At 41.6% G+C, this 13,981-nt stretch overlaps 1 protein-coding gene across 1 annotated transcript in view; it reads right to left on the bottom strand.

Moving 5' to 3' along the window:
* Positions 1 to 8,996, bottom strand: part of LOC138962564 (choline/ethanolamine transporter flvcr2a-like) — a 46,431-nt gene extending 37,435 nt beyond the window's left edge. The window contains exons 1-2 of the mRNA XM_070334419.1: positions 8,721 to 8,996; positions 2,033 to 2,078 (exon numbers count right to left, since the gene is read on the bottom strand). Of these exons, the coding sequence (XP_070190520.1) occupies positions 2,033 to 2,078; positions 8,721 to 8,798 (124 nt within the window). The 5' untranslated portion in view covers positions 8,799 to 8,996. The remainder of the gene's footprint in view (positions 1 to 2,032; positions 2,079 to 8,720) is intronic.
* Positions 8,997 to 13,981: the final 4,985 nt, after the last annotated feature.

The following is a 13,981-nucleotide window of genomic DNA, read 5'->3' as shown; positions in this document are numbered from 1 at the left end:
TCATAACGCAAGAATGTATGTATAGCCTACAACGTGTATATAATATGTGGATTCTGCTTTTTTTTTTTTTTTACTGTCATGCTTATCTTTTGTAATTGTTTTACGTTTGTATAATGTATTTAAGATTAGAATAGTCCCTCTCTGGGCGAGGGCTGGTTGAAAAGAAGCTCGTTTATATTGCTTATGCCACAACCCTCGTAACATAAAATTTGATTTGATTTGATTTGATTTGATCTTTGTGTCTCTCTCCCTCTCTCTCTCTTTCATTCACCCGCTCTGTGTCTCTTCCTCTCTCTCTCGCACTTTCTGTCTCTATCTCTTGCTTCGTCTTGATCCATCTCTCTCCGAGTCTCTGTCTCTGTCTGTCTCTCTCCCCCTCTCCCCCTCCCCCTCTCCCTCTCTCTCTCTCTCTCTCTCTCTCACTCGCCCGGGCCCTTCAGTCTCTCCTCCCCCCCCCCCCCCACCAACGCGACCAACTTCCAGGACAATTGATTGGAACTATAAATGGAGAGGATATAACTACCTCATGGAGCATGCATGAGCATGCAAGTTAAAAAAATAAAAAATAAACCACTTGCGCGATCTATTTATGTTTTAATTCAAGCTGGGACCACAAGGAGTTGAACTATTCGAAAGAATAGGCTTCTTTCACGCTATATATACGCAAATGCTTGAAAGGAAAGATTTTAATGCATTTTTAAAAATGCATTTTAAAAATGCATCGTACGTCTGCGTATACGAGGAACGAAGACACATCAATTACAATGTAAATCTCGAGAGAAAAACTTGCAAGGCGTGATGTAATTGTCAAGAAGAGCAACGTACGCCTCACTGATTGTAACTCGATGAGCACACTGAACTTGGCTTGAGATGGTGACTATAGGTTCCTCTGCGGCTTAGAAATCTTGCAAGGAATTAATAGTACCTTTCTTCCCAAAAGGCGAATGGTCCGATAACGCACACTAATACGTTTTGCTGGCTAAAAATTATAAACAATTACAGAAATAAAATTAGTTCGGTGCTCTCCAAATAGACAGCATTTGGTTTTGACATCAAAAACTTGAACGTACCGTAAAATCCCTAGCAAACGCCCAGTATCTAGCAAACGCCCACCCCCACTTTTGGCCAAAAGTTGTGCAGAGGGGTCAATACCTAGCAAACGCCCACCCCGGTTTAAAGAAAACAAGTTTTAGGACAGTCGGCCTCCTATATCTACGATTGGTGCACATTGTTCGATGGTTCTCCTTTTTTTGGGTGGGGTGGGGGGGACGGGGGGGGGGGGGGGGATAAAATTACATCATGTCCCACTGACAGTGAAGTCGTTCAGTGACGTTTTTTCAATGAGTGTTTAACACTTCTCTATGTTCAGCCATGCCGAAGCACAAATCCTTTACAGTGACATACGCTCGTACAAACTAAAAGCCTTTAAATATCTCGAAAACGAAGCTGCAGACAATGTTTCGGTATGTGCCCGCGAGTTTTCTTCCAGAAGAAGCTGAGAGTGGAGACGACAGTGAAGACGATGATGTTGACTTGGAAGGACTGAGCCCACGATCATCAACCCTACCAGATCTCCAAACAAGAGAAGAAACTGTGTTTGTGCTGACGTTAGTCCGAGAATGAGAAGAATCAAGGTCACTTGTGGGTTTTTTTTTCGTTTTTTCTATCACAGATTTATTTGTGTAAACAAACGGTGTGTTTAATTTTCATTAAAATTGCATAAATCACATGGTTGTACCACTTTATTTCTCTCGTGAAAATGGGATGACACGTTATCTTGCAAAGGGGTGGATACCTAGCAAACGCCCACCCCCTACTTTTGCCCGAAATCTGTTCGGAGGGGGGGGGGGGGGGTGGGCGTTTGCTAGGGATTTTACGGTACCTGCGCGATGGCCGATGCGAGCATGTTTCGAGTAGGGCCAGGGAAGTAGCTTGCAGTGAAATCCGCAGCTTTTGAAATTGTAGTGTATTTTATTTTTGCAATGTTTGTAACAGTGTTATATCAATGATAAAAGTGTGTCCGGATTCTTACCTGTATCGTTCCGGTCTGCCACAGCGTTCCTGAACACTTCATCGATCTGAAAATTAAATAAACGATAACATTTAAAGCCTGACCTGCACACTATGAAGTAAATGGGTCGATAAACAATCTAAAAACAAATTAAAGGCACAGTAAGCCTCCTGTAAACCATCACAGATACTGTCAGGCTTTTACACACAGTACAAACACCCTTTCATTTAAACACTCAGCGCTTGAGAACATCCTAGGTGCCCTCCGAGCGAGCAATTTTCCAAGAAATTGCGTGGTTTATCTTACCCCTGAGCCATCGTGAACCCTTGTGATCCAGTTTCCTTTTTTCACAATGTAGTCGTCAGTTTGTGATTTCAATGCGACTCGCTGTAACCTTTTCTGCAATAGAACGTTATTATGTACCTCTGAATCTAAACGCAACAAACGGCTGCGATTCACACGAACTCTAGCGATGGCTTTTGACTGTTCAGAGGAACTGGTGATAGGCATAACCGTCGTCTGCTACGAGAACCACGACCTTGCGTGACCCTGCTTCCGGGCTTTTTTTTCAAACTTTCAAAACTTCGAATTATAATGATCTTGTCTTGATGAAAAAAGAATTCTTTTATGATTTAAGAATGTTTGCGTAACAAGCTGTCAATTTATTATTTAGATTTTAAAAGTTAGGTCTAGCGCCAAAACGCACTGTCCGATTGTCTGATCAGACAATCCGCAAAATTAATTCTATGAAAATTGCCCGCTCTAGGGCACCAAGGATGTTCTCAAGCGGTGAGTGTTTAAACGAAAGGGTGTTTGTACTGTGTATAAAAGCCTGACAGTATCTGTGATGGTTTACGGGAGGCGTACTGTGCCTTTAACAAATGGAAAAACAAAACATTTTACCCGAAAATGAAGATGAAGATAAAATCGAGATTTTAAGGAAACTATATTTTTAACCTTACATTAAACACATCGGGGGAAAATAACCAGAGACCAAATTCGTCAACACACGCTTATGACAAAAGACAAAAGTACTGTCAAAATGATAAACTTTAAGAATGCGAGGTGTGGTTGGCAGCATTATTCAGCCGGTGCAGGGTGTTACCATTTGTAAATAATTATTAACATGGAGGCTAGGAACTGGGAGGGGGGGACAAAGGATTGGAAGCTGGCAGCTACATGTACTGTAGAAAGGGAGGTCAGAGAGTACTACCGTTTTGTTCAACAGGGCGTTCAAATTGATTTTTTTTTTTTTTTTAGAAGAAAACTCCAACATCTTCTTCGCATTATTTTAAACCCCCCTTAGACTCTTAATATTTCTCCTTACACTTCACATAATCATAACGGCGTACACCAAGAGTGTCCAAACACAACCCAACATAAAAGATGAAGAGGGCAAACATGGGTATATGTAAAGGTTTATCCATTGAAAAGTGGGCTGCCTTCTCCGTCTGGGTATACAACTAATGAATTCCCGTTCACGCTCTTCAGACCGTGTTACGCAGTTTGCACAAAAGCTCCAAAAGAGTTGTGGTTGTAAGCGCACGATTAAACAGCCCCGGGTGTGTTTGGCCAGAAAGGAAGAAGAAGATGAAGAATAACAAGTCGCGTAAGGCGAAATTACTACATTTAGTCAAGCTGTGGAACTCACAGAATGAAACTGAACGCACTGCATTTTTTTCACAATGACCGTAGTCCGCCGCTTGTACAAACCGGAGTGAAACTGACGAGCCTGTTCAGCGCGGTAGTGGTTTCGCTGTGCAGCATAGCACGATTTTCTGTACCTCTCTTCGTTTTAACTTTCTGAGCGTGTTTTTAATCCATACATATCATATCTATATGTTTTTGGAATCAGGAACCGACAAGGAATAAGATGAAATTGTTTTTAAATCGATTTCTGAAATTTAATTTTGATCATAATTTTTATATTTTTAATTTTCAGAGCTTTTTTTTTAATCCAAATATAACATATTTATATGTTTTTGGAATCAGGAAATGATGTAGAATAAGATGAACGTAAATTTAGATCGTTTTATATTAAAAACAAATTATTACAATGTTCAGATTTTTAATGACCAAAGTCATTAATTAATTTTTAAGCCACCAAGTTGAAATGCAATACCGAAGTCCGGCCTTCGTCGAAGATTGCTTCACAAAAATTCCAATCAATTTGATTGAAAAATGAGGGTGTGACAGTGCCGCTTCAACTTTTACAAAAAGCCGGATATGACGTCATCAAAAGTATTTATCAACAAAATGAAAAAACGTCCGGGGATACCATTCCCAGGAACTCTCATGTCAAATTTCGTAAAGATCGGTCCAGTAGTTTGGTCTGAATCGCTCTACACACACACACGCACAGACAGACAGACAGACACACACACATACACCACGACCCTCGTCTCGATTCCCCTTCTATGTTAAAACATTTAGTCAAAACTTGACTAAATGTAAAAAGGTGAAGACTAGAAAGGTAAAAGGCAACCATGTACAGGATAGGGGGAGTGAGGAGAAGCACAGGTCGTTTAGCCTCATGGCAGCAAGTTCATGGGAAAAAATGTTCTCGAAGATGCCGCTTATGTGCGCTTATTCAAAATTTGTGTTGCATCATAAAATAATAGTTTGACTTATATAACTTGATATTAATTACCGCAGAGGTTACTTGTTTGTTTTTGTTGTTGATTTGTTTTAATACTTTTTTGTGCTTTTGTGTGTTGGTTTGTTTGCTTGTTTGTTTGTTTGTTTGTTTGCTGATTTAACTAATATTTTGAATACAGAGAAATACACCTGCGAAAGACACATTTTTAAAGTGTACCTTGCCTGAAACGTACTGTTTTTAAGTACAGTGTCTTCCGTGAAATTCAAACCGAAACAAAAACACGTCAAATTTGCATGTAAAGACACTTAAATGGGTAATTACGAATTATGGCTTGTGGCAACGGGTGTATAAATTAGTCAATCCAAGATTGCATGCACGACATAAAAAAAATAAGGTCAAAATGTAATGTCACGCAAACAATTTTACATTCAAAATACTATTTGAAAGTATACATCTTTTTGCATTTAGTCAAGTTTTTGACTGAATGTTTTAATATTGACGGGGAATCGAACGAGGGTGGTGTTGCATATGTGTGTGTCTGTGTGGTTGTGTGTGCATGTCTGCATGTGTGTGCAGAGCGATTCAGAGAAAACTACTGGACCGATATTCAAGTAACTTCACATGATCGTCCCTGGGAATGATATCCCCAGACAGAGTTGTTCATTGTTTTCGATAAATGTCTTCGATGACGTGATATCCGACTATTTGTGAGGCGGCACTGTAACACACTCACATTTCGTGCGGCACCCTCGAAAATGTCTTAATTCGCTGAATAACAATGGGTTCTTTCATAGGTTAGATCGGGAAAGCCATATCTAGCATCATACAGAATTGTTCATAATCCTAAAAATACAATACAGTCTTTTTCAAAAACTATAGTCTGTTTCAATGACTTTCAGCAATGTTCCACATTATAAATCGAGAAAACTAGAACACTTTGAAAGAAATTTGGTGTACAAAACAGTTTTCCCGATCACGAATCTTTGTGTAAAGCTTTCTTTGCAATTAACTTACTTTCATGAAGAGTACGTATTTTTTCTAGCAATAGGCGTGTCCCCTGTTTTGAGCGAACACTGTATTCATGGTGCGCTACCTCTGTTTTAAAAAAAATTCGAAAAAATACACAGCGGCCATAATTCCTCTTTATTTGAATGAATTTCAACTTCAAAAAGATTGTTTTAGAGTGCAGATTAAAAAAAATCATTGCATAAAGAGTTTGAAAAAACAGTTGGATATACCTAACAACGGGAAAAGAACACAGACTGAAGGGCGTTTGCGTTGCCAAGTTGTGTACGGCAGTTGTACAGAACTTTAAGCTTGCTTCGGATACGCACTATTCAGTGGCAACGTTAAAACACGTTCATGCCGTAGACGTTCATTGTTCTTGCTTGTTGGGTTACGCTATAGTATTAAAGTCAATGTCAAAAGGATTTATGGGTGAAATTGTGATCATGTTTTGTGTGTGTTAGTGGGGCAGGCGTTCCTCCATGCGCATGAGCTAATGTCGGCAGGCTTTACGTTTCGTTCAAATAAAGAGAAATCATGGCCGTTGTGTATTTTTTGCACTTTTTTTTAAAGCACAGGTTAGTGCACCACGAAAACAGTCTTCACCCAAAGCTAGAAAAAAATACGTACACTTCAATGATTCGCAATAAAACAATTTTTGTGCATAAATTTTTTTTAAAGTGTCTAGTTTTCTAGATTTATAATATTGAAAACTGCTGCAAGACTTTGAACCAGACTGTAGTTGTTGACCAAAACTGTTCATCTGATTTCATATGTTTCTTGCTAGTACCATCACAGCTCAGAACAGTTACACAAGTCTACCAGCAGAGTGTTTGAATCCATGGCAAGCAAACGACAAGATGTTTACGCAAACATGTGTACATGTTTGTAATGAAACAGAGTTTTATGATCAGCATACTCCATCACAAATGTCGGCTTCTTCACAACCGATCAAATATACCAATCAGCTTAGTACTGCCGGCAAGACTATTACTGCAGGCAGAGAACACAGAATGATGAAAAGAACAAGAAAACAACGTACCAAGTCTGTTCAATGAGTATCTGTTAATAATTATTGTGGCCATGCCAAGACACTGTTCGTCTCACACTGACACACACGCACACACGCGGAATTCTGCAAGCAAACCACGAAGGAAATATTGTTGCTTTGTTGTATGTTAACAAGTTCGTTATAACTTCAAAAGATAATGCTAACTGGAAAAGATTAATCCAGGCCTGCGGTGAACAAACCGATAGCAGCATTTTAACTTTAAGCGAATGAACAAATATCACAATCAAGTGTAAAATGATAAGTCACGTTTGTCTCTGAAACAGAAAGATTATTTGTTGTCCGTGTGTCACCCAGTGAGGGGAAAACTGTGTATAAACACCACCAGTCTGTTCATTCGTTATGTTTTAACTCCTCGAAGTCAACCTCTCCATCCGCTTCCCAATCTGTCATCTCCAAGGAAGGGAAACAAGTATAGCGTGAAGCGATATTACTACTTATCCCATGACCTGCCTCTTTGTCTCTGTTAGCTGAGGAGGTGATTATGCTACGTGTTACATGGGTACTTTCATGATTGTCGAGGCACTACTTTCGGTAGCAAAAAATGAATATATATTCCTCTCTAAACACGATTCGTCGCCTTTCTAAAACGTACTGATTAGAAACAACTTTTTTTTTCTTTAAAAAAAATATATAAATGACGAAATGTCATTCAAACATAAATGTCCACTTGCTCCACTAGGACAGCAATGTCACATTATATTTGACCAAATATTTACATAATCAAACTCAAAAACAGATATTTGTTCAAAAAAATGAAAAAAAATCAAGGAGGAGAACTCTGTTTGTCTCGAAAGGCTGAATCATATCAGATCTCGGCTCACGCCTCGATCTGGTATGATTTCAGCTTTCTCGACATTGGCACTGATAAATCTGGATATCGCAGTCAATTCTAACGATAACTAATATTGTAATGTGTTATGGATATAAGCAGATTCGCGATCGTCGATAATGATTTTTCATGGTGTTGTGTAATTTTTAAATTACAAAGGAATGGATATGTAAGACAGTTTCAAGCGAGCTATTTTTCGCGGCTGTGTTTACTGTGCAAACAACTCTAAATATGGCAAAAGTGTCACGTGATAATCAACCGTTTGGTTTCGGCGCTCGCTGGTGCAGACGATTTTTTCTGTAGTGATGCAACCATATATTACGGTCTCCTTCCGGCAGCAGTCCTAAAATTTTGACTTGTTTTGACCTTAGAACGATGTCTTTATCATAACTGTGAAGAACAGAACGGAGATCACTGTCGAAGTCGGCCAATCTGCCATCATTTTTGTCTCGCGAACACTGCTCGCGAACAACATATGGGAGATAACTCTGTATTCTTGTTTTGATAGATTCGCGAAGGATTTTAGCGTCCGGTCAGAGAGATAACTGGCGATAGCCGTGGAGCGATGATTACCAGAATGAGCTTTAGCTTCAAAAAGTGAAAGCAATAAAACTTTTTTTTTTAACTCGACCACGTTATGACCTTGAAAACCGACACGGCTCAAGAAAACTTTCACCGTGTGCTTTGGTCTTCAAAACCCAGCAGTGTACAAAGTTCTGAAGCTCTAGCTTAAAGAGCAAGATATGTGTTGTAGTTGTTGTTGTTGTTGTTGTTGTTGTTGTTTGTGTTTGTTGTTGTTGAGTTTGCTTTTTTTGGTATTACATTCTTTCGTGTGCATGGGCTTACAACTCCCCGCCCGTCCAGGCCCTGCTCTTAAAGGAATAATTTAAAGACAAAAATAATTACTAAAAATATCAAAATAGTTAGTTTCAACCGTGAAATGAAAATCAAACTCCGATGTTTAAAAAACAAATGAAACACAAAATGTGTCGCCCATGTGTACGAAATAAATAACATTGTTCATATATTAAAATATGGAAATAAAAATTAAAAACAAAAACAAACGAATAAAGGCCTAGACATGTAAAAGAAATTGTTCACCGCCCCCACTCTCATCCCTTTTCCACCCAATTAAAATAAAAACGCATACAATAGACTCAAATTTACAATAAATAAATGTTAAAGAAATAAATCAAACACTCACAGTCTGATAATCCTCAGATTTGAACGCCGAATTCACAACTTCTTCACCTCTCCTACTGGCACCATTTTCCATTTCCATAATGCAAAAGTGACCTTTTATATCACCCGCACGAACAGCGTTATCAGTCACTGATGAAAATCGTGTTTAGATTCAACTCCTCTCCAATATGCTCGCTGACTGGGGAGAATCTTCACACTGATCTCACACCCCCAGCAACCCCTTAGAGGATAATAGCATGACGAGTTGACCTCCCCTCGACGTCGGCTTGTGTTTACAGAGTGAACTTTGCCAAGTGTTGTCGTTGTGTCCGGAGTTTGGTGCTTTTATGTTTGACTTAAAGTAACAGACCTGCTCCACTGTTAAGTGTGCCGTGTGTGTGTGTGTGTGTGTGCGTGCGTGTGTCTGTCAGTGTGTGTGTGTGCGTGTGTGTTAGTGTGCGTGTGTATATGTACCCATGTGTGTGTGTCAGTGGGGGGGGGGTGTGTGCATGGTGTGTGTGTGTGTGTGTGTGTGTGTGCTCGTGTATGTGAGTGTGGTGGGAAGGGGGATGTTCACATGTGTGTGATAGAATCAGTTTGTAAACAGCAACAGACGGACGCGCGCGAAAGAATGCACGCACCCACGGACAGACAGACGTACGCTGGCACGAACGCACGAACGTACGAACGCACAAACGCAACAAGCATACACAAAAGGCGATTCTTGGATATAAACCCTTTCCCCGACCCATAGGAATCGATCACATGCACAAACACCCAGCCATAATTCAGTCCTTAATATTCATCGTCGGATGCTGGAATGGCTTATGTTTGCAGAAATCGTGACGTTTAAAATTTCAGTTCATGATGATAAGTGCTGTTTAAAGCCCTCACAGTAAAACCATTAAGGGTATGTTCCCGGGTGTGACCCTGACCTTAGATGTTTAAAATTAAAAAAAATAAAGGAGGAATGAGGGCCACCACAAGGGTGGGATGGCCTGTCGCTCTAGCTCTAGCTCAGTCCCAGTCCACGAGTCGAAGGTCGGTGTCAAGTAGCGTCGTGGAGTTGATGTTTGTTTGTTTGTTTGCTTAACGCCCAGCCGACCACGAAGGGCCATATCAGGGCGGTGCTGCTTTGACATATAACGTGCACCACACACAAGACAGAAGTCGCAGCACAGGCTTCATGTCTCACCCAGTCACATTATTCTGACACCGGACCAACCAGTCCTAGCACTAACCCCATAATGCCAGACGCCAGACGGAGCAGCCACTAGATTGCCAATTTTAAAATCTTAGGTATGACCCGGCCGGGGTTCGAACCCACGACCTCCCGATCACGGGGCGGACGCCTTACCACTAGGCCAACCGTGCCGGTCATTTGGAGTTGATGTGGAGATCCAGCTGGATCATTATGTGTCAGTGCTGGCAGTCACTTAGGAATGACTTGTGGTGTCATGGTACCGGGGACAAGTGCCTTGCCGTCTGGTAGTTTGTAAGGAGCCTTAGATGTCACAGCCTCGGCCGTCTAAGATTCTATAGGCACATGTTGTATCAGTAAAACACTTGTGGAGCTGTAGCCTCTGCTCTCAAATAATCTGAGTCTGGAGGCAATTTGGTTATTCGGCTTGCTTGAGGCTTCTGCCCGAGCGGTCCAGGATGCTATGTCTCTGACAACGGTGTGTCTGGAGGCACATTTGGTTAGGTTCCCGTCGCCGGCTGCTTGCTAGTGTGCCTCGGCCAGGCGAAGGTTTATTGTCTTTGCTGTTTCCAAGCTGTGCGTGCTAGGAAGCGGTCTAGAACCAACTGGCGACAGATGAACTGCTCAGGATCATCATCGGTTTCTGGCCGCGAGTCAGTGATGAGTGGGGTCGGAGTAAGTAAACGGTGTTAAGAAGCTTCAGTTCAGACGAGGCACTACCGTATAAAGCCTCTACGTGGCGCTTTTCCATGCAAGCCGCCTCATCTCTTTTATCTTGAGCTAAACTTCGTGTCCTAAACGGAGAACAGAAGGACGACCATTCACTGAACTGCAATGCACTGACTGATAGTTTTTGATTAAACTGAGGGACTGGATTGTGAGCTATGAATTTAAACCACTCAAGTTCAACATTACCAACTCACCTTATAGGTGTTTTTTTTAAGGCCACATTAATGTCAGCAAGTGTCAGCCGGGGAGTCCCGTATGACGTCATCATGCCTTCAGTTCTAGGAAAACTACTCTGCCTAAAGACTACACTTGAGGACGATGTGACGTCAAGAATGATCACGCAGGCATCGTTTTGTCGTATAACTAGCTGAGTAACGTGATGGACGACTTATACCCCGGTCAGACAGAGACGCTGCTCAATGTGTGATATAAGTCATCATTCCTAACCCACAAAGTACAACCGAACCAGTATAACCCTGCGGGGAATCAGTGGAGGCATTTCAAGTTGTGTGTGTGTGGGCAAAGTCACTGAGTCCCTTCACTGCAATCTCTCTTTTCACAAAGTCATCGTGACAATGAAATACATATAGGTTACTCACCTCCGATCGAGTCCTGGATAGCTGGCATATTTTCCCGAGGGTCGGTTTTCAGGTATTCTCGAGTTGTTGGCCGGTTTGCGGCTGAATTCCTATTATTTTTTCTGAGAAAACTCTGCAACCATGGAATACGCTCCGGTAACAATGGAAAACGCAGAGTATTTACCTACTTCAGCTGACTCAGACAAAAAAAAGGTCATGGCATAAGTATATAGTCACTGCCGGTTCGCAATGTTCGCTTGTTTGTTTGCATGGCGTCCCGCGTATCTGTATTGTTTATGCCCTCGTTTGTTTTCTTGCATGCTTTCATACAAGTGACATAACATTGCGCCTCCTTCCTTGTAAAAAGAGGTTTTCGGTTATTGTATGTGTAGAATCAGTCTTGACAACCGTGCTGTGACAGAAAGCAATCTGTGTGGAGAGAGACATTTCCTGCTGCACGGTACTTTGTCCACTGCACACCATGGCCGGCGGGGGCTGCTTTGCCTCGTCACCATCCCAGCTTTCTCTCTGTATTCGTTCTCTGTCTCTCTCTCCCTCTCTCGTTTTCGCTCTCTCTCTCTCTGGCTCTCTCTCTCTCTCTCCCTCTCTTTCGTTTTCGCTCTCTCTTCCTCCCTCTCTCTCGTTTTCGCTCTCTCTCTCCCCCTCTCTAGTTTTCGCTCTCTCTTTCTGTCTCTCCCTATCTCAGTCTCTTTCTGGCTCTCAAAACACACACACACACTAACGAGAAACAACGTAAACAATGGCATGTACCAGTCAGCAGGTCAGGCACACTTTGCTGTCCTGCGGCATAGACACACAAAAAAGAAGAGATAAAATAAAATAAATCAAAATAAATAAATACAAATAAGCCGAAGAACAATGGTGATTTGTGTGTGAGAGCGATACATAAAAAGACCAAACAAAACTGCCTTCTTCAGGCACACAAACAAACAAACAGTGTGTGGTTGTGTGTGCCGCGGTATGCGTGTGTGTGGTGTGTGTGGGGTGGGTGGGTGGTGTATGTGTGTGTGTGAATACCCTAGGGTTGAAACATTGCTGATATTCGTTCCGTATAATCCTAGAACACGTGAGTACATAATGACTTGTGTTGGTCTTTTATTTCATCGTGCTACTCTCGTGAAAATTAATGTAAACTACGTCAGTCAATTCAGTATGTCGATCTCTGACAGCTGTGCCGCATGGGTTGAGAAAGTTTTCAGAAAGCTGACTAAATGTCATCATTATCATTTCTACGCGCTCCAGTTGGCCGCTGTCAGCGTGAGTTCGTCCCCACGTTCGGCGAGAGATTTATTTCTCAGAGTCAACTTTGTGTGCAGACTCTCCTCGGTGTCCGAACACCCCCGTGTGTACACGCAAGCACAAGACCAAGTGCGCACGAAAAAGATCCTGTAATCCATGTCAGAGTTCGGTGGATTATAGAAACACGAAAATACCCAGCATGCTTCCCCCGAAAGCGGCGTATGGCTGCCTAAATGGCGGGTTAAAAACGGTCATACACGTAAAATTCCACTCGTGCAAAAAACACGTAGTGTACGTGGGAGTTTCAGCCCACGAATGCAGAAGAAGAAGAAGAAATTTCTACGCGCATTGAGAACTGACATCATAATTATATACACCTCGAAAAAAAAATCTACTGATAAGCTTGCTGATTTGCCGAAGACAAAAAAAAAAAATGTGTCCATTGAAAATCAGTTTGTCAGTAAGAAAAACTACTTACAAATAAAAGAAGAAAATAATGACCCATGCACTTTGTAACAAGAAAAACTACAGAAAAACAACAGAATGTCTACGTTGTGTTCGACCTAAAAAAAAGGTCTTTTCGTGTCACTGTGCAGAGAAAACAGGCTGTGTATTTTAGTATGGGCTTCAAGTAAGCATGCTCCTACCCCGGAATGATGATTCAGTTACAAGATGGTTCAGACGGGAAGAATTGCATCGTTAAACCGATTCAAAGTTGATATGTTCACAAGTCAGTACAGTTGATCTGAACCAATTGACCCCGGTATTTGGATATGCATTCTTCCACACCTGCAACGCATCTTGAAAAAAGTTAATATCAATAATCATCATCTAAGTAATGTTTTTCTTGAAATTGTATGTACGGAGTCTGGGTGGCCGAGTGGTAACGCACTTGCACGCGGAATCGAGAGGTTGCGTGTTCAACCCTGGGTCAGGCCGCTATTTTCTCCCCCCTTTTCTAACCTAGGTGGTGGGTTCAAGTGCTATAAGTCTTTCGGATGAGACGAAAAACCGAGGTCCCGTGTACACTACATTGGGGTGTGCACGTTAAAGATCCCACGATTGACAAGAGGGTCTTTCCTGGCAAAATTGTATAGACATATATAAAAAATGTCCACCAAATACCCGTGTGACTTGGAATGATAGGCCGTGAAAGTATATACTCGCCTAACACGCTTGAGATTTACTGGCCGATGTGAATGCGTGATATATTGTGTAAAAAATTCCATCTCACACGGCATATTGTAAACGCCATGAGCCTCCCTCTGGGAGGGTATGTGCGTAGAAATATTCACTAATAAATACTAATAAATAACATTCCCCGCGCGTTTACCCCGGGTTAGGACTGTCATCTTTTATGTACACGCCGGGTCAGAAGTACATTCACTGATTAGAAGTGAATAACTACCTGATTAACTGCAGTCGACGCCGCGGCACGGTGATGCAACCGCCCCGGCGTTGGGATTTTCCCCAAAGCCGATCATTACTAAATATAAAATGAATAGGTACTCTAGA

Source organism: Littorina saxatilis, linkage group LG3 (genome assembly GCF_037325665.1).
Source record: "Littorina saxatilis isolate snail1 linkage group LG3, US_GU_Lsax_2.0, whole genome shotgun sequence".
Classification (NCBI taxonomy): Eukaryota; Metazoa; Mollusca; class Gastropoda; order Littorinimorpha; family Littorinidae; genus Littorina; species Littorina saxatilis.
This window is presented reverse-complemented; position numbering and strand designations above follow the sequence as displayed.